Source organism: Oncorhynchus tshawytscha, unplaced genomic scaffold, assembly GCF_018296145.1.
Source record: "Oncorhynchus tshawytscha isolate Ot180627B unplaced genomic scaffold, Otsh_v2.0 Un_contig_6966_pilon_pilon, whole genome shotgun sequence".
Classification (NCBI taxonomy): Eukaryota; Metazoa; Chordata; class Actinopteri; order Salmoniformes; family Salmonidae; genus Oncorhynchus; species Oncorhynchus tshawytscha.
The window spans coordinates 169554-189252 of NW_024609684.1; the positions used below are offsets into that span (position 1 = coordinate 169554).

Sequence of the window (19699 nt, forward strand, 5' to 3'; positions counted from 1 at the left end):
GGAGAGAGAGACACAGGGAGAGAGAGACACAGGGAGAGAAAGACACAGACACAGGGAGAGAGAGACAGACACAGGGGAGAGAGACACAGACACAGGGAGAGAGAGACACAGACACAGGGAGAGAGAGACACAGGGAGAGAGAGACACAGGGAGAGAGAGACACAGACACAGGGGAGAGAGAGACACAGGGAGAGAGAGAGACACAGGGAGAGAGAGACAGACACAGGGAAAGAGAGAGACAGACACAGGGAGAGAGAGAGACAGACAGAGGAGAGAGAGAGAGACACAGACACAGGGCACAGGGAGAGAGAGAGACAGACAGAGGGAGAGAGACAGACAGACACAGGGAGAGAGAGAGAGACACAGACACAGGGCACAGGGAGAGAGAGAGACAGACAGAGGAAGAGAGAGACACATGGAGAGAGACAGACAGACACAGGGGAGAGAGAGAGACACAGGGCACAGGTAGAGAGAGACTCACAGCCAGACACAGGAGAGAGACTCACAGCCAGACACAGGGAGAGAGAGACACAGGGAGAGAGAGACACAGGGAGAGAGAGACAGACAGAGGGAGAGAGAGACTCACAGCCAGACACAGGGAGAGAGAGAGAGAGACAGACAGAGGGAGAGAGAGACTCACAGCCAGACACAGGGAGAGAGACTCACAGCCAGACACAGGGAGAGAGAGACACAGGGAGAGAGAGACACAGGGAGAGAGAGAGACAGACAGAGGGATAGAGAGACTCACAGCCAGACACACATTATTATGCATTTCTTCATTATTAAATTGGGGGATGAAACCCTAGATGAGGTCATCTCGTTGACCAGATCATCTGATGAGTCAGCCATAAATAATAGACCCTTAGTCTTCCCTTATTAGCATCCCTCCTCACGACGACTGCATCAGCCTGGGATGAATGGCTCTCTGATTGGCTCGTCAGCCAGTTTAATGTCAATAGTAAATTGGAAGCCTTGTTAACCTAGTTGGGGACAGGATTACGGGGAGAGATAGTAAGCAGCCAGTCATGTAAAAATGAATGTCTATCAGGGTCTAATTTAATCAAGGGCAGCTCCCTTTTTACAGAGGAATTAGAATGTAGGAGGCCAATTATTTTGAACGTTTACGCTGTGGTCCCTGCCTGTCAGATAAGTGTGTGTGTGCGTGTGTGTGTGTGTGTGCATGTGTGTGTGTGAGAGAGAGAGATTTTAAAAAATGCAGGGCATCACAGGGAATGGCTGGGTTCTATCAGAGGGATAAAGATGATGCTGTGGGGTGGAGGGAAGGACCAGCTAGTTAACTAACAGATTAAACAGACCTCACCAAGAGGGAAGGAGGGAAGGACCAGCTAGTTAACTAACAGATTAAACAGACCTCACCAAGAGGGAAGGACCAGCTAGTTCAATCAATCCCTATACCAGTCTGCTGTTCCCACATGCTTCAAGAGGGCCACCATTGTTCCTGTTCCCAAGAAAGCTAAGGTAACTGAGCTAAACGACTACCGCCCCGTAGCACTCACATCCGTCATCATGAAGTGCTTTGAGAGACTAGTCAAGGACCATATCACCTCCACCCTACCTGACACCCTAGACCCACTCCAATTTGCTTACCGCCCAAATAGGTCCACAGACGATGCAATCTCAACCACACTGCACACTGCCCTAACCCATCTGGACAAGAGGAATACCTATGTGAGAATGCTGTTCATCGACTACAGCTCGGCATTCAACACCATAGTACCCTCCAAGCTCGTCATCAAGCTCGAGACCCTGGGTCTCGACCCCGCCCTGTGCAACTGGGTTCTGGACTTCCTGACGGGCCGCCCCCAGGTGGTGAGGGTAGGCAACAACATCTCCTCCCCGCTGATCCTCAACACTGGGGCCCCACAAGGGTGCGTTCTGAGCCCTCTCCTGTACTACCTGTTCACCCACGACTGCGTGGCCATGCACGCCTCCAACTCAATCATCAAGTTTGCGGACGACACAACAGTGGTAGGCTTGATTACCAACAACGACGAGACGGCCTACAGGGAGGAGGTGAGGGCCCTCGGAGTGTGGTGTCAGGAAAATAACCTCACACTCAACGTCAACAAAACTAAGGAGATGATTGTGGACTTCAGGAAACAGCAGAGGAAACACCCCCATCCACATCGATGGAACAGTAGTGGAGAGGGTAGCAAGTTTTAAGTTCCTCGGCATACACATCACAGACAAACTGAATTGGTCCGCTCACACAGACAGCATCGTGAGGAAGGCGCAGCAGCGCCTCTTCAACCTCAGGAGGCTGAAGAAATTCGGCTTGTCACCAAAAGCACTCACAAACTTCTACAGATGCACAATCGAGAGCATCCTGGCGGGCTGTATCACCGCCTGGTATGGCAACTGCACCGCCCTCAACCGTAAGGCTCTCCAGAGGGTAGTGAGGTCTGCACAACGCATCACCGGGGGCAAACTACCTGCCCTCCAGGACACCTACACCACCCGATGCTACAGGAAGGCCATAAAGATCATCAAGGACATCAACCACCCGAGCCACTGCCTGTTCACCCCGCTGTCATCCAGAAGGCGAGGTCAGTACAGGTGCATCAAAGCTGGGACCGAGAGACTGAAAAACAGCTTCTATCTCAAGGCCATCAGACTGTTAAACAGCCACCACTAACATTGAGTGGCTACTGCCAACACACTGTCAATGACACTGACTCTACTCCAGCCACTTTAATAATGGGAATTGATGGGAAATGATGTAAATATATCACTAGCCACTTTAAACAATGCTACCTTATATAATGTTACTTACCCTACATTATTCATCTCATATGCATACGTAGATACTGTACTCTATATCATCGACTGCATCCTTATGTAATACATGTATCACTAGCCACTTTAACTATGCCACTTGGTTTACATACTCATCTCATATGTATATACTGTACTCGATATCATCTACCGTATCTTGCCTATGCTGCTCTGTACCATCACTCATTCATATATCCTTATGTACATATTCTTTATCCCCTTACACTGTGTATAAGACAGTAGTTTTTTTTTTTGGAATTGTTAGTTAGATTACTTGTTCGTTATTACTGCATTGTCGGAACTAGAAGCACAAGCATTTCGCTACACTCGCATTAACATCTGCTAACCATGTGTATGTGACAAATAAAATTTGATTTGATTTTAGTTAACTAACAGATTAAACAGACCTCACCAAGAGAGAAGGACTAGCTAGTTAACTAACAGATTAAACAGACCTCACCAAGAGGGAAGGACCAGCTAGTTAACTAACAGATTAAACAGACCTCACCAAGAGAGAAGGACTAGCTAGTTAACTAACAGAATAAACAGACCTCACCAAGAGGGAAGGACCAGCTAGTTAACTAACAGATTAAACAGACCTCACCAAGAGAGAAGGACCAGCTAGTTAACTAACAGAATAAACAGACCTCGCCAAGAGAGAAGGACCAGCTAGTTAACTAACAGATTAAACAGACCTCACCAAGAGAGAAGGACCAGCTAGTTAACTAACAGATTAAACAGACCTCACCAAGAGAGAAGGACCAGCTAGTTAACTAACAGATTAAACAGACCTCACCAAGAGGGAAGGAGGGAAGGACCAGCTAGTTAACTAACAGATTAAACAGACCTCACCAAGAGAGAAGGACTAGCTAGTTAACTAACAGATTAAACAGACCTCACCAAGAGGGAAGGAGGGAAGGACCAGCTAGTTAACTAACAGAATAAACAGACCTCACCAAGAGAGAAGGACCAGCTAGTTAACTAACAGAATAAACAGACCTCACCAAGAGAGAAGGACCAGCTAGTTAACTAACAGATTAAACAGACCTCACCAAGAGAGAAGGACAGCTAGTTAACTAACAGATTAAACAGACCTCACCAAGAGAGAAGGACTAGCTAGTTAACTAACAGATTAAACAGACCTCACCAAGAGGGAAGGAGGGAAGGACCAGCTAGTTAACTAACAGAATAAACAGACCTCACCAAGAGAGAAGGACCAGCTAGTTAACTAACAGAATAAACAGACGTCACCAAGAGAGAAGGACCAGCTAGTTAACTAACAGATTAAACAGACCTCACCAAGAGAGAAGGACCAGCTAGTTAACTAACAGAATAAACAGACCTCACCAAGAGGGAAGGACCAGCTAGTTAACTAACAGAATAAACAGACCTCACCAAGAGGGAAGGACCAGCTAGTTAACTAACAGAATAAACAGACCTCACCAAGACCCAGGCCATCTACAGCTCTTCGTCTGGAACAGCACTCACAGGCAGCACGCACAAAGACTTGAAAGTGTGCACACACACATCCAAGCAAACGCACACAGACACCGAGGAGAGCCCCAGCACACCTCTACCCTGGGGGATAATTATCCTGTGTGGGCCCCTGTCCCCTCTGGTCCCTGGGGCCCAATCCCACCGCTTTCTGGAGGGTGGGCCTCACCCCCCCACACACCTGCACCCCGGTCCAGATTAAAAGCCCTGTCTGGTCTAATTTTAAATGTGTTACCGCTGCCCTTTCTTAGGGGAACAAGACTAATCTATTCCCATAAAGGCTTATCTCTGTTCTCTCTCGCTGGGCCTTCTGTTGAATTATTACTAGCTGGACATTTGTCATGAGGCAGGCTGACGTAAAGTGTGTCGTAGGGCTGGGCGCTGAGGAGATGGTCGTGTGTCTGTGGAATGATGGCTGGCTGTTCCCCTCTCCTCTTTTCTCTCGTTCCCTCCATCCTTCAGCTGTCTAATTAAGGTGAGGCCTCCTAGCATCCCCTCCCCCTTTCCTTGTCCCATTATTGTCAACCACCAATTACTTCCCTCTCCCCGCCCACATCACACAGCTAGGTGACCAGTCAGTCTATCCAACACTTCCATCCTTTCAGTTACCCAGTTCAACTGTAGACTGAAACAAACACATTGACCCCCAACAGTCAGAGGGTGAAGCTAACAAAGGTCAACTGTAGACTGAAACAAACACATTGACCCCCAACAGTCAGAGGGTGAAACTAACAAAGGTCAACTGTAGACTGAAACAAACACATTGACCCCCAACAGTCAGAGGGTGAAGCTAACAAAGGTCAACTGTAGACTGAAACAAACACATTGACCCCCAACAGTCAGAGGGTGAAACTAACAAAGGTCAACTGTAGACTGAAACAAACACATTGACCCCAACAGTCAGAGGGTGAAGCTAACAAAGGTCAACTGTAGACTGAAACAAACACATTGACCCCCAACAGTCAGAGGGTGAAACTAACAAAGGTCAACTGTAGACTGAAACAAACACATTGACCCCAACAGTCAGAGGGTGAAGCTAACAAAGGTCAACTGTAGACTGAAACAAACACATTGACCCCAACAGTCAGAGGGTGAAACTAACAAAGGTCAACTGTAGACTGAAACAAACACATTGACCCCAACAGTCAGAGGGTGAAGCTAACAAAGGTCAACTGTGAGCAGGAGGATGGGCTGTGCAAAGGCGTGTTGATGCGCTGGTCAAGACGATCAGCCACCATGACAGGCTGCCAAACATCAGCGTGGCACAAGCGCGTGTCTTTGCGTGTCGGGGGTCGTGTCGCGTGACGGCGACATGGCCGCCAAAGGAACGCCACAATCCCACAAAGTCACCGGCAGGCTGGATGAGAGGAGCTGTCACTACTGCTGGCTCAGGCCTGCTAACGCCTCCCGTCAAACAGGCAGCTAACGGCCCTCCAGACTCACGGCCCAGGCCTCTGGTGTGGTGTCCATGGCAGCCATCACATCATTAACACAATGAGAGAGTTGGGGGGTGGGGGGGAGAGGGGGGTGACCGGACCAGACCAAACACAGCCTACCAGGAGCTGTAGCCATCAGATAGGGGGTCACCGGACCAGACCAAACACAGCCTACCAGGAGCTGTAGCCATCAGATAGGGGGGGTCACCGGACCAGACCAACACAGCCTACCAGGAGCTGTAGCCATCAGATAGGGGGGGGTCACCGGACCAGACCAAACACAGCCTACCAGGAGCTGTAGCCATTAGATAGGGGGTCACCGGACCAGACCAAACACAGCCTACCAGGAGCTGTAGCCATCAGATAGGGGGTCACCGGACCAGACCAAACACAGCCTACCAGGAGCTGTAGCCATCAGACAGGGGTGGGGTCACCGGACCAGACCAAACACAGCCACAGCCTACCAGGAGCTGTAGCCATCAGATAGGGGGTCACCGGACCAGACCAGACACAGCCTACCAGGAGCTGTAGCCATCAGATAGAGGGGGGTCACCGGACCAGACCAGACACAGCCTACCAGGAGCTGTAGCCATCAGATAGGGGGTCACCGGACCAGACCAGACACAGCCTACCAGGAGCTGTAGCCATCAGATAGAGGGGGGGGTCACCGGACCAGACCAGACACAGCCTACCAGGAGCTGTAGCCATCAGATAGGGGGTCACCGGACCAGACCAAACACAGCCTACCAGGAGCTGTAGCCATCAGAGGGGGGGTCACCGGACCAGACCAGACACAGCCTACCAGGAGCTGTAGCCATCAGATAGGGGGTCACCGGGCCAGACCAGACACAGCCTACCAGGAGCTGTAGCCATCAGATAGGGGGTCACCGGACCAGACCAGACACAGCCTACCAGGAGCTGTAGCCATCAGATTAGGGGGGGGGTGTCACCGGACCAGACCAGACACAGCCTACCAGGAGCTGTAGCCATCAGATAGGGGGGGGGGGGTCACCGGACCAGACCAGAAACAGCCTACCAGGAGCTGTAGCCATCAGATAGGGGGTCACCGGACCAGACCAGACACAGCCTACCAGGAGCTGTAGCCATCAGATAGGGGGTCACCGGACCAGACCAGACACAGCCTACCAGGAGCTGTAGCCATCAGATAGGGGGCCTATGGCTACAGCATAGTGCTGGCTGGTCCCTTGGAGTCAGACACACTGCACTGGGTTCACCATCACTTTCATATCTTCTGACTATTCTGGCAGCCTTCTCAAAACACTCCCTTATTTCACTATTTACAACATTCACTATAGCATCTCTCCAGTCCCTGCATTTGACAAGTACATCATGGACAGAGAGTCCTGGCCCCAGTGACCAACAGACAGACAGAGAAGCTTGGAGAGGGAGGAGGGCTGAGTAAAGCTCATTGGTCTGAAGAGAGAGAGAGAAGCTTGGCGAGGGAGGAGGGCTGAGTAAAGCTCATTGGTCTGAAGCTTGGCTAGGGAGGAGGGCTGAGTAAAGCTCATTGGTCTGGAGAGAGAGAGAGAGAGAGAGAGAGAGAGAGAGAGAGAGAGAGAGAAGCTTGGCTAGGGAGGAGGGCTGAGTAAAGCTCATTGGTCTGGAGAGAGAGAGAGAGAGAGAGAGAGAGAGAGAGAGAGAGAGAGAGAGAGAAGAGGGAGTAAAGCTCATTGGTCTGAAGAGAGAGAGAGAGAAAGAGAGAGAGAGAGAGAGAGAGAAGCTTGGAGAGGGAGGAGGGCTGAGGAAAGCTCATTGGTCTGAAAAGAGAGCAGGACAGCAGGGGAGGCATATCATGTCACATCTCTTATCAGATCTGTATGGAGGCTACAGCGAGCGGCGCTAAGCTACGTGTGATCTCTCCAAAGATGGTTCCTCCCTCCGCTCCAAACGGGACAGAGCAGAGAGAAGAGGAGGAAAAATGTGTTTAATACTCCCATGCCAATGCCCTGCTTCTCCCTCCAAACCGCCATCTCTTTCAATTCAATTTAAGGGCTTTATTGGCATGGGAAACATGTGTTAACATTGCCAAAGCAAGTGAGGTAGATCATATATAAAGTGAATATATAAAGTGAAATAAACAATACAAATTAACAGTAAACATTACACATACAGAAGTTTAAAACAATAAAGACATTACAAATGTCATATTATATATATATACAGTGTTTTAACAATGTACAAATGGTTAAAGGACACAAGATAAAATAAATAAGCATAAATATGGTTTGTATTTACAATGGTGTTTGTTCTTCACTGGTTGCCCTTTTCTCGTGGCAACAGGTCACAAATCTTGCTGCTGTGATGTCACACTGTGGTATTTCACCCAGTAGATATGGGAGTTTATCAAAATTGGATTTGTTTTTGAATTCTTTGTGAATCTGTGTAATCTGAGGGAAATAGGTCTCTCTAATATGGTCATACATTGGGCAGCAGGTTAGGAAGTGCAGCTCAGTTTCCACCTCATTTTGTGGGCAGTGAGCACATAGCCTGTCTTCTCTTGAGAGCCATGTCTGCCTACGGCGGCCTTTCTCAATAGCAAGGCTATGCTCACTGAGTCTGTACATAGTCAAAGCTTTCCTTAATTTTGGGTCAGTCACAGTGGTCAGGTATTCTGCCGCTGTGTACTCTCTGTTTAGGGCCAAATAGCATTCTAGTTTGCGCTATTTTTTTGTTAATTCTTTCCAATGTGTCAAGTAATTATCTTTTTGTAATTATCTTTCTCTCTCCCTCCAACCCTCCCTCTCTTTCTCCCTCCAACCCTCCCTCTCTTTCTCTCTCCATTCATCCCTCCCTTTCTCTCTCCCTCTCCATTCCTCCCTCCATGCCACCTCCATCCCTCAAACAGGACCTAACACTAATGCCCACATCTCTCCCTCCCTTGCTTCCCCCCTCCCCCAAACAGAACAGGACCTAATTGGAAGGCGAGAAAAAGGGAGAGGTACCAGACCATGACAGGCGGGAGGTCAGTGTAATTGCTGCTGGCCATATTTAACATTAAGATAATCAGTCCATTAATTACCCTCTGGATCATTAAATCAGTCACTTGCTAAATTACATTTCTGCATCTATTACTCAGTGGAGAGACCACGAGGCCAGGGAGAGACCACGGGGCCAGGGAGAGACCACGGGGCCAGGGAGAGACCACGAGGCCAGGGAGAGACCACGAGGCCAGGGAGAGACCACGGGGCCAGGGAGAGACCACGAGGCCAGGAGAGACCACGGGGCCAGGGAGAGACCACGAGGCCAGGCCAGGAGAGACCACGAGGCCAGGCCAGGGAGAGACCACGAGGCCAGGGAGAGACCACGAGAACAGGGGCCAGGGAGAGACCACGGGGCCAGGGTGAGACTACGAGAACAGGGAGAGACCACAAGGCCATGGAGAGACCACGGGGCCAGAGAGAGACCACGAGAACAGGGAGAGACCACAAGGCCAGGGAGAGACCACGGGGCCAGGGAGAGACCACGGGGCCAGGGAGAGACCACGGGGCCAGGGAGAGACCACGGGGCCAGGGAGAGACCACGAGGCCAGGGAGAGACTACGGGGCCAGGGAGAGACTACGGGGCCAGGGAGAGACCACGGGGCCAGGGGGAGGCCACGAGGCCAGGGAGAGACTTGTTTCATCCATCCAGATGGATTCAGATTCAGCCACCAGCCAAAGCCTGGACACAGTGCTACTGGCCTTCTATACCTAGCTATTGGCTACTGGCCTTCTATACCTAGCTAGTAGCTACTGGCCTTCTATACCTAGCTAGTAGCTACTGGCCTTCTATACCTAGCTAGTAGCTACTGGCCTTCTATACCTAGCTAGTAGCTACTGGCCTTCTATACCTAGCTAGTAGCTACTGGCCTTCTATACCTAGCTAGTAGCTACTGGCCTTCTATACCTAGCTAGTAGCTACTGGCCTTCTATACCTAGCTAGTAGCTACTGGCCTTCTATACCTAGCTAGTAGCTACTGGCCTTCTATACCTAGCTATTGGCTACTGGCCTTCTATACCTAGCTAGTAACTACTGGCCTTCTATACCTAGCTAGTAACTACTGGCCTTCTATACCTAGCTATTGGCTACTGGCCTTCTATGCCTAGCTATTGGCTACTGGCCTTCTATACCTAGCTAGTAGCTACTGGCCTTCTATACCTAGCTAGTAACTACTGGCCTTCTATACCTAGCTATTGGCTACTGGCCTTCTATGCCTAGCTATTGGCTACTGGCCTTCTATACCTAGCTAGTAGCTACTGGCCTTCTATACCTAGCTAGTAGCTACTGGCCTTCTATACCTAGCTAGTAGCTACTGGCCTTCTATACCTAGCTAGTAGCTACTGGCCTTCTATACCTAGCTAGTGGCTACTGGCCTTCTATACCTAGCTAGTGGCTACTGGCCTTCTATACCTAGCTAGTAGCTACTGGCCTTCTATACCTAGCTATTGGCTACAGACCTTCTATACCTAGCTACTAGCTACTGGCCTTCTATACCTAGCTAGTGGCTACTGGCCTTCTATACCTAGCTAGTAGCTACTGGCCTTCTATACCTAGCTAGTAGCTACTGGCCTTCTATACCTAGCTAGTAGCTACTGGCCTTCTATACCTAGCTAGTGGCTACTGGCCTTCTATACCTAGCTAGTGGCTACTGGCCTTCTATACCTAGCTAGTAGCTACTGACCTTCTATACCTAGCTATTGGCTACAGACCTTCTATACCTAGCTACTAGCTACAGACCTTCTATACCTAGCTACTAGCTACTGGCCTTCTATACCTAGCTAGTAGCTACTGGCCTTCTATACCTAGCTATTGGCTACTGGCCTTCTATACCTAGCTATTGGCTACTGGCCTTCTATACCTAGCTACTAGCTACAGACCTTCTATACCTAGCTATTGGCTACAGACCTTCTATACCTAGCTAGTAGCTACTGACCTTCTATACCTAGCTATTGGCTACAGACCTTCTATACCTAGCTACTAGCTACTGACCTTCTATACCTAGCTATTGGCTACTGGCCTTCTATACCTAGCTACTAGCTACTGGCCTTCTATACCTAGCTACTAGCTACTGGCCTTCTATACCTAGCTATTGGCTACAGACCTTCTATACCTAGCTACTAGCTACTGGCCTTCTATACCTAGCTATTGGCTACAGACCTTCTATACCTAGCTACTAGCTACTGGCCTTCTATACCTAGCTATTGGCTACAGACCTTCTATACCTAGCTACTAGCTACTGGCCTTCTATACCTAGCTACTAGCTACTGGCCTTCTATACCTAGCTAGTGGCTACTGGCCTTCTATACCTAGCTAGTGGCTACTGGCCTTCTATACCTAGCTAGTAGCTACTGACCTTCTATACCTAGCTATTGGCTACAGACCTTCTATACCTAGCTACTAGCTACAGACCTTCTATACCTAGCTACTAGCTACTGGCCTTCTATACCTAGCTAGTAGCTACGGACCTTTCCTCCACATCTAACATACAAGGATTTTACTGACACCAGTTAGCAATAGAAATATGAGCAACATATTGTAGAACCCTCAGGAGCCCCCTTTTTAGGCAATAAAAATGAAATGCATACAATCCAATATTAGATACAATCCATTGCATACAATCCAAGACACTCAGATGTCTGTCTTTGTGTCGTGGTTGAAGTAGTGAAGATAGTGAAGTGAGTGAAGAGGTACGTAGTGAAGAAGTACATGATCGACTCAGGTCATGCAATGTGACTTCTCTCATAAACATCCCAGAGACCAGTACGTATCACTCCACAGACCATGGGACACTCAGCAGGAGGCTGCAGGAGCACCATGCTGCATGTGAGCTGCAGTAGTGTACAGTAGAGGGATGTAGTGAACACTGAACAGCCACTTAAGGAATGGCCGAGGAAGGACTATCCTATCGATAGGCAGTGACGACGGGAGACAAATGTCTGGCGAGCTCTGCCAAGCCGAGCCGAGCGTCCCGGGTTAATTGAGATAATATTGACCCCTTCTGTAATCTGTTCCCCTGGTCGCGCCACCCGACGGGGATACATGCCTCCCAAATACACAAATAAATAGGTACATGAATAACAATAAATGCATTAGCCGAATGACGGAAGGGGAGAGAGGGGGAGATGAGTGTGTGTGTGGTGCGTGCATGCATCTGTGTGTGTGTGGTGCGTGCATGCATCTGTGTGTGTGTGTGTGCATGCTTGGTGTGTGTAAAAGGGAAACTGGTGGATCCATAGCTAGAGATGTTTGGTGTAGGGGCCAGTAATTAAAAGGTGCTTGTGGAGAGTAATGAGAACAGGAGGAAAATGGGAAGTCGATATTTATGCAGCCAGCAGTCAGCTCTAATTTGTTATGATGGCTGGTGGTGGAGCATGGGCTTGGCTGCCAATAATTGTGTGTGTGTGTGTGTGTGTGTGCTGATAATTACACCGCCCAGCAGACGTAAGTGCAGAGGGGCTGGGGCCAGTGAGAGTACAAGCCACAGACATTAACACTGTTACCATGTTAAACGCCACTGATTACTCTGTACTCACTTCCCCCTCTCTCTAATGGCTAACTCTTGCCTACTGTCCACCTCTGCTGCCAATATCATTACAATGCCCCTGTCACTGTCACCACTGCTGTCCCCAGTTTCCACCACTACTACTGTCCCCAGTTTCCATCACTACTACTGTCCCCAGTTTCCATCACTACTACTGTCCCCAGTTTCCATCACTACTACTGTCCCCAGTTTCCATCACTACTACTGTCCCCAGTTTCCATCACCACTACTGTCCCCAGTTTCCATCACCACTACTGTCCCCAGTTTCCATCACCACTACTGTCCCCAGTTTCCATCACCACTACTGTCCCCAGTTTCCATCACCACTACTGTCCCCAGTTTCCATCACCACTACTGTCCCCAGTTTCCATCACTACTACTGTCCCCAGTTTCCATCACTGTCCCCAGTTTCCACTACTGTCCCAGTTTCCATCACTACTACTGTCCCCAGTTTCCATCACTACTACTGTCCCCAGTTTCCATCACTACTACTGTCCCCAGTTTCCATCACTACTACTGTCCCCAGTTTCCATCACTACTACTGTCCCCAGTTTCCATCACTACTACTGTCCCCAGTTTCCATCACCACTACTGTCCCCAGTTTCCATCACCACTACTGTCCCCAGTTTCCATCACCACTACTGTCCCCAGTTTCCATCACCACTACTGTCCCCAGTTTCCATCACTACTACTGTCCCCAGTTTCCATCACTACTACTGTCCCCAGTTTCCATCCCTACTACTGTCCCCAGTTTCCATCACTACTACTGTCTCCAGTTTCCATCACTACTACTGTCCCCAGTTTCCATCCCTACTACTGTCCCCAGTTTCCATCACTACTACTGTCCCCAGTTTCCATCACTACTACTGTCCCCAGTTTCCATCACTACTACTGTCCCCAGTTTCCATCACTACTACTGTCCCCAGTTTCCATCACTACTACTGTCCCCAGTTTCCATCACTACAACCTTGTTCAGGGGCAGAGCGACAGATTTTTACCTTGTCAGCTCGGGGATTCGATCCAGCAACCTTTCGGTTACTGGCCCAACGCTCTAACCACGAGGCTACCTGCCGCCCAAATAATGCAAAACAGGTGAGAGCTCAACAAATCCAGAATATTATTTTACCAGCACAGTGGGAGTGGGAATTCGAAACTACAAGTTAAGAATCTAAATGTAGTACGTAATGATTTTCAGGAGTCTCTGGAAAAGAAAGAGAGGGGCAGAGAAAGAGAGCAGACAGAGAGAGAGAGAGAGAGAGAGAGAGAGCAGAGAGAGAGCACAGAGAGAGAGAGAGAGCAGAGAGAGAAAGCGAGCAGAGAGAGAGAGAGCAGAGAGAGAAGATTATTTTACCAGCAGAGAGAGAGAGCAGAGAGAGAGAGCAGAGAGAGAGAGATCTAGAGAGAGAGAAGAGCAGAGAGAGAAAGCGAGCAGAGAGAGAGAGAGCAGAGAGAGAGAGAGAGCAGAGAGAGAGAGAGAGCAGAGAGAGAAAGCGAGCAGAGAGAGAGAGAGCAGAGCAGAGAGAGAGAGAGCAGAGAGAGAGAGCGAGCAGAGAGAGAGAGAGCAGAGAGAGAGCGAGCAGAGCGAGAGAGAGCAGAGAGAGAGCAGAGAGCGAGCAGAGAGAGCGAGCAGAGAGAGAGAGCGAACAGAGAGAGAGAGAGAGAGAGCGAACAGAGAGAGAGAGAGAGCAGAGAGAGAGCGAGCAGAGAGAGCAAGCAGAGAGAGCAAGCAGAGAGCGAGCAGAGAGAGAGCAGAGAGAGAGCAGAGAGCGAGCAGAGAGAGCGAGCAGAGAGAGAGAGCGAACAGAGAGAGAGAGAGAGAGAGAGAGAGCAGAACAGAGAGAGAGAGAGAGAGAGAGCGAACAGAGAGAGAGAGAGAGAGAGAGCGAACAGAGAGAGAGAGAGCGAGCAGAGAGAGAGAGCGAGCAGAGAGAGCAAGCAGAGAGAGCAAGCAGAGAGCGAGCAGAGAGAGCAGAGAAAGAGCGAGCAGAGAGCGAGCAGCAGAGAGCGAGCGAGCAGAGAGAGCGAGCAGAGAGAAGAGAGCGAGCGAGCAGAGAGAGAGCGAGCAGAGAGAAGAGAGCGAGCAGAGAGAGCAGAGAGCGAGCAGAGAGAGAGAGCAGAGAGAGAGAGCAGAGAGCGAGCAGAGAGAGCGAGCAGAGAGAGAGAGCGAGCGAGCAGAGAGCGAGCAGAGAGAGCGAGCGAGCAGAGAGAGCGAGCGAGCAGAGAGAGAGCGAGCAGAGAGAGAGCGAGCAGAGAGAGAGCGAGCAGAGAGAGAACGAGCAGAGAGAGAACGAGCAGAGAGAGAACGAGCAGAGAGAGAACGAGCAGAGAGAGAGAGCAGAGAGAGAGCAGAGAGAGAGCAGAGAGCGAGTAGAGAGAGAGAGAGTGAGCAGAGAGCAGAAAGGAGAGGAAACAGACAGAGACAAAGAGACTGGAGTGCTCCCCCTACCTGGTGGCGTCGGGTGCTGGTTTGAGGCGTCCCTGTGCGTTGCCCTCCCACACGTCATTGGCCAGCTCGTTGCCTATAGAGGTCATGACCTTGAGGAGCTCCAGGGGCCACTCATCCAGGTCCAGGGACCGAACACGAGATAGGTGGGTCCCCAGGTTCCTGTGGATCCCTGAACACTCGATACAGATCAACGCTCCCAGGTTGAGACTGGCCCAGTCGGGGTCTGGGAAACAGAGACACGACACACATTTTAGATACTTCATTTGAATCCATAAGAAATATTTGCAAAATGATTCAAAAGGTCAATAGAAGGTCAATAGAAAAATGGATACAATCATAAAACGTATTATTGTTTTTTTTAACTGGATAATAAAATCAATCAATCAATCAATACCATATTACTGAAGGATCAGACGGGAGGTGAAGGAGACTGAACAGGTATTACTGAAGGATCAGACAGGAGGTGAAGGAGACAGAACAGGTATGACTGAAGGATCAGACGGGAGGTGAAGGAGACAGAACAGGTATTACTGAAGGATCAGACGGGAGGTGAAGGAGACAGAACAGGTATTACTGAAGGATCAGACGGGAGGTGAAGGAGACAGAACAGGTATTACTGAAGGATCAGACGGGAGGTGAAGGAGACAGAACAGGTATTACTGAAGGATCAGACGGGAGGTGAAGGAGACAGAACAGGTATGACTGAAGGATCAGACGGGAGGTGAATGAGACAGAACAGGTATTACTGAAGGATCAGGCGGGAGGTGAATGAGACAGAACAGGTATTACTGAAGGATCAGACGGGAGGTGAATGAGACAGAACAGGTATTACTGAAGGATCAGACGGGAGGTGAATGAGACAGAACAGGTATTACTGAAGGATCAGGCGGGAGGTGAATGAGACAGAACAGGTATTACTGAAGGATCAGGCGGGAGGTACACTGTTGTTAGCTATCAGAGGTAAAATAGATAGTTGTAACTCACTCTGGGCCTCACAGTCCACACAGCGAGAGTTCCCTCTTAGGCTCCTCACATTCTGTAAGGCCATGGCCTCAGACTGGCTGGTCAGACGTGACTGTAGGAAAACAATTCAACCGCCATTGTTATGGATGGCTATATCAGCAGACACAGTCACTAACCTAGACACACACACCAGATTCATCACGCAACTCATTTAGATTGGTTTCCACCAAACATAAGCAAGAGAATGTGTGTGTGTGTGTGTGTGTGTGTGAGAGAGAGAACAAAAACACAACAAACAGAAGTGGAGACAACAGAAGGTATTCTACAGTGTAAATGTTCCTCCGAGGCCTGAGGCGTCAACAGAGCAGAGGGCTGGCTGGCTCAGATGAGGCTGGCCTGGTCCACTACGCTGTGGGAGGGAAATGGCACCGCTACGCCTATATTACACTTACAGTAATTGCCATTTGTAATTATTTTAACGTGTTTGGGGGTTGAGCAAGTGTGTGTGTGAATAGATCTATAGGAGAGTGTGTGTGTGTGTGTGTGTGAATAGGCCTATAGGAGAGTGTGTGTGTGAATAGGCCTATAGGAGAGTGTGTGTGTGAATAGGTTTGTAACCGCAGTGTAATAGTATAGTATTGTAACCGTAGTGTAATAGTATAGTATTGTAACCATAGTGTAATAGTATAGTATAGTAACCATAGTGTAATAGTATAGTATTGTAACTGCAGTGTAATAGTATTGTAACCGTAGTGTAATAGTATAGTATTGTAACCGTAGTGTAATATCATAGTATTGTAACTGCAGTGTAATAGTATTGTAACCGTAGTGTAATAGTATAGTATTGTAACAGTATAGTATTGTAACCGTAGTGTAATAGTATAGTATTGTAACCGTAGTGTAATAGTATAGAATTCTAACCGTGGTGTAATAGTATAATATTGTAACCGTAGTGTAATAGTATAGTATTGTAACTGTAGTGTAATAGTATAATATTGTAACCGTAGTGTAATAGTATAATATTGTAACCGTAGTGTAATAGTATAATATTGTAACCGTAGTGTAATAGTATAGTATTGTAACCGTAGCGTAATAGTATAGTATTGTAACCATAGTGTAATAGTATAGTATTGTAACCGTAGTGTAATAGTATAGTATTGTAACCGTAGTGTAATAGTATAGTATTGTAACTGCAGTGTAATAGTATTGTAACCGTAGTGTAATAGTATAGTATTGTAACCGTAGTGTAATATCATAGTATTGTAACTGCAGTGTAATAGTATTGTAACCGTAGTGTAATAGTATAGTATTGTAACAGTATAGTATTGTAACCGTAGTGTAATAGTATAGTATTGTAACCGTAGTGTAATAGTATAGAATTCTAACCGTGGTGTAATAGTATAATATTGTAACCGTAGTGTAATAGTATAATATTGTAACCGTAGTGTAATAGTATAATATTGTAACCGTAGTGTAATAGTATAATATTGTAACCGTAGTGTAATAGTATAGTATTGTAACCGTAGCGTAATAGTATAGTATTGTAACCATATTGTAATAGTATAGTATTGTAACCGTAGTGTAATAGTATAGTATTGTAACCGTAGTGTAATAGTATAGTATTGTAACCGTAGTGTAATAGTATAGTATTGTAACTGCAGTGTAATAGTATTGTAACCGTAGTGTAATAGTATAGTATTGTAACTGTAGTGTAATAGTATTGTAACCGTAGTGTAATAGTATAGTATTGTAACCATATTGTAATAGTATAGTATTGTAACCGTAGCGTAATAGTATAGTATTGTAACCATATTGTAATAGTATAGTATTGTAACCGTAGTGTAATAGTATAATATTGTAACCATAGTGTAATAGTATAGTATTGTAACCGTAGTGTAATAGTATAGTATTGTAACCGTAGTGTAATAGTATAGTATTGTAACTGCAGTGCAATAGTATTGTAACCGTAGTGTAATAGTATAGTATTGTAACCGTAGTGTAATAGTATAGTATTGTAACAGTATAGTATTGTAACCGTAGTGTAATAGTATAGTATTGTAACCGTAGTGTAATAGTATAATATTGTAACCGTAGTGTAATAGTATAGTATTGTAACCGTAGTGTAATATTGTAGTATTGTAACCGTAGTGTAATAGTATAGTATTGTAACCATAGTGTAATAGTATAGTATTGTAACCGTAGTGTAATAGTATAGTATTGTAACCGTAGTGTAATAGTGTAATAGTATAATATTGTAACCGTAGTGTTGGACTTCCTGACGGGCCGCCCCCAGGTGGTGAGGGTAGGCAACAACATCTCCACCCCGCTGATCCTCAACACTGGGGCCCCACAAGGGTGCGTTCTGAGCCCTCTCCTGTACTCCCTGTTCACCCACGACTGCGTGGCCACGAACGCCTCCAACTCAATCATCAAGTTTGCGGACGACACAACAGTGGTAGGCTTGATTACCAACAACGACGAGACGGCCTACAGGGAGGAGGTGAGGGCCCTCGGAGTGTGGTGTCAGGAAAATAACCTCACACTCAACGTCAACAAAACTAAGGAGATGATTGTGGACTTCAGGAAACAGCAGAGGGAACACCCCCCTATCCACATCGATGGAACAGTAGTGGAGAGGGTAGCAAGTTTTAAGTTCCTCGGCATACACATCACAGACAAACTGAATTGGTCCACTCACACAGACAGCATCGTGAAGAAGGCGCAGCAGCGCCTCTTCAACCTCAGGAGGCTGAAGAAATTTGGCGTGTCACCAAAAGCACTCACAAACTTCTACAGAACAGATGCACAATCGAGAGCATCCTGGCGGGCTGTATCACCGCCTGGTACGGCAACTGCTCCGCCCACAACCGTAAGGCTCTCCAGAGGGTAGTGAGGTCTGCACAACGCATCACCGGGGGCAAACTACCTGCCCTCCAGGACACCTACACCACCCGATGTTACAGGAAGGCCATAAAGATCATCAAGGACAACAACCACCCGAGCCACTGCCTGTTCACCCCGCTATCATCCAGAAGGCGAGGTCAGTACAGGTGCATCAAAGCTGGGACCGAGAGACTGAAAAACAGCTTCTATCTCAAGGCCATCAGACTGTTAAACAGCCACCACTAACATTGAGTGGCTGCTGCCAACACACTGACACTGACACTGACTCAACTCCAGCCACTTTAATAATGGGAATTGATTGGAAATGTAAATATATCACTAGCCACTTTAAACAATGCTACCTTATATAATGTTACTTACCCTACATTATTCATCTCATATGCATACGTATATACTGTACTCTATATCATCGACTGCATCCTTATGTAATACATGTATCACTAGCCACTAACTATGCCACTTTGTTTACATACTCATCTCATATGTATATACTGTACTCGATACCATCTACTGTATCTTGCCTATGCTGCTCTGTACCATCACTCATTCATATTCTACATATTCTATATCTTTATGTACATATTCTTTATCCCCTTACACTGTGTATAAGACAGTAGTTTTGGAATTGTTAGTTAGATTACTTGTTGGTTATTACTGCATTGTCGGAACTAGAAGCACAAGCATTTCGCTACACTCGCATTAACATCTGCTAACCATGTGTATGTAACAAATAACATTTGATTTGATTTGATTTAGTATTGTAACCGTAGTGTAATATTGTAGTATTGTAACCGTAGTGTAATAGTATAGTATTGTAACCGTAGTGTAACAGTATAATATTGTAACCGTAGTGTAATAGTATAGTATTGTAACTGTAGTGTAACAGTATAATATTGTAACCGTAGTGTAATAGTATTGTAACCGCAGTGTAATAGTATAATATTGTAACCGTAGTGTAATAGTATAGTATTGTAATAGTAGTGTAACAGTATAATATTGTAACCGTAGTGTAATAGTATAGTATTGTAACCGTAGTGTAATAGTATAATATTGTAACCGTAGTGTAATAGTATAGTATTGTAACCGTAGTGTAATAGTATAGTATTGTAACCGTAGTGT

The 19699-nt window shown here is 47.2% G+C and overlaps 1 protein-coding gene across 1 annotated transcript in view; it reads right to left on the reverse strand.

Moving 5' to 3' along the window:
• agap1 (ArfGAP with GTPase domain, ankyrin repeat and PH domain 1) overlaps positions 1 to 19699 on the reverse strand; it is a 137849-nt gene that overhangs the window by 27356 nt on the left and 90794 nt on the right. The window contains exons 12-13 of the mRNA XM_042316930.1: positions 15698 to 15788; positions 14714 to 14936 (exon numbers count right to left, since the gene is read on the reverse strand). Of these exons, the coding sequence (XP_042172864.1) occupies positions 14714 to 14936; positions 15698 to 15788 (314 nt within the window). The remainder of the gene's footprint in view (positions 1 to 14713; positions 14937 to 15697; positions 15789 to 19699) is intronic.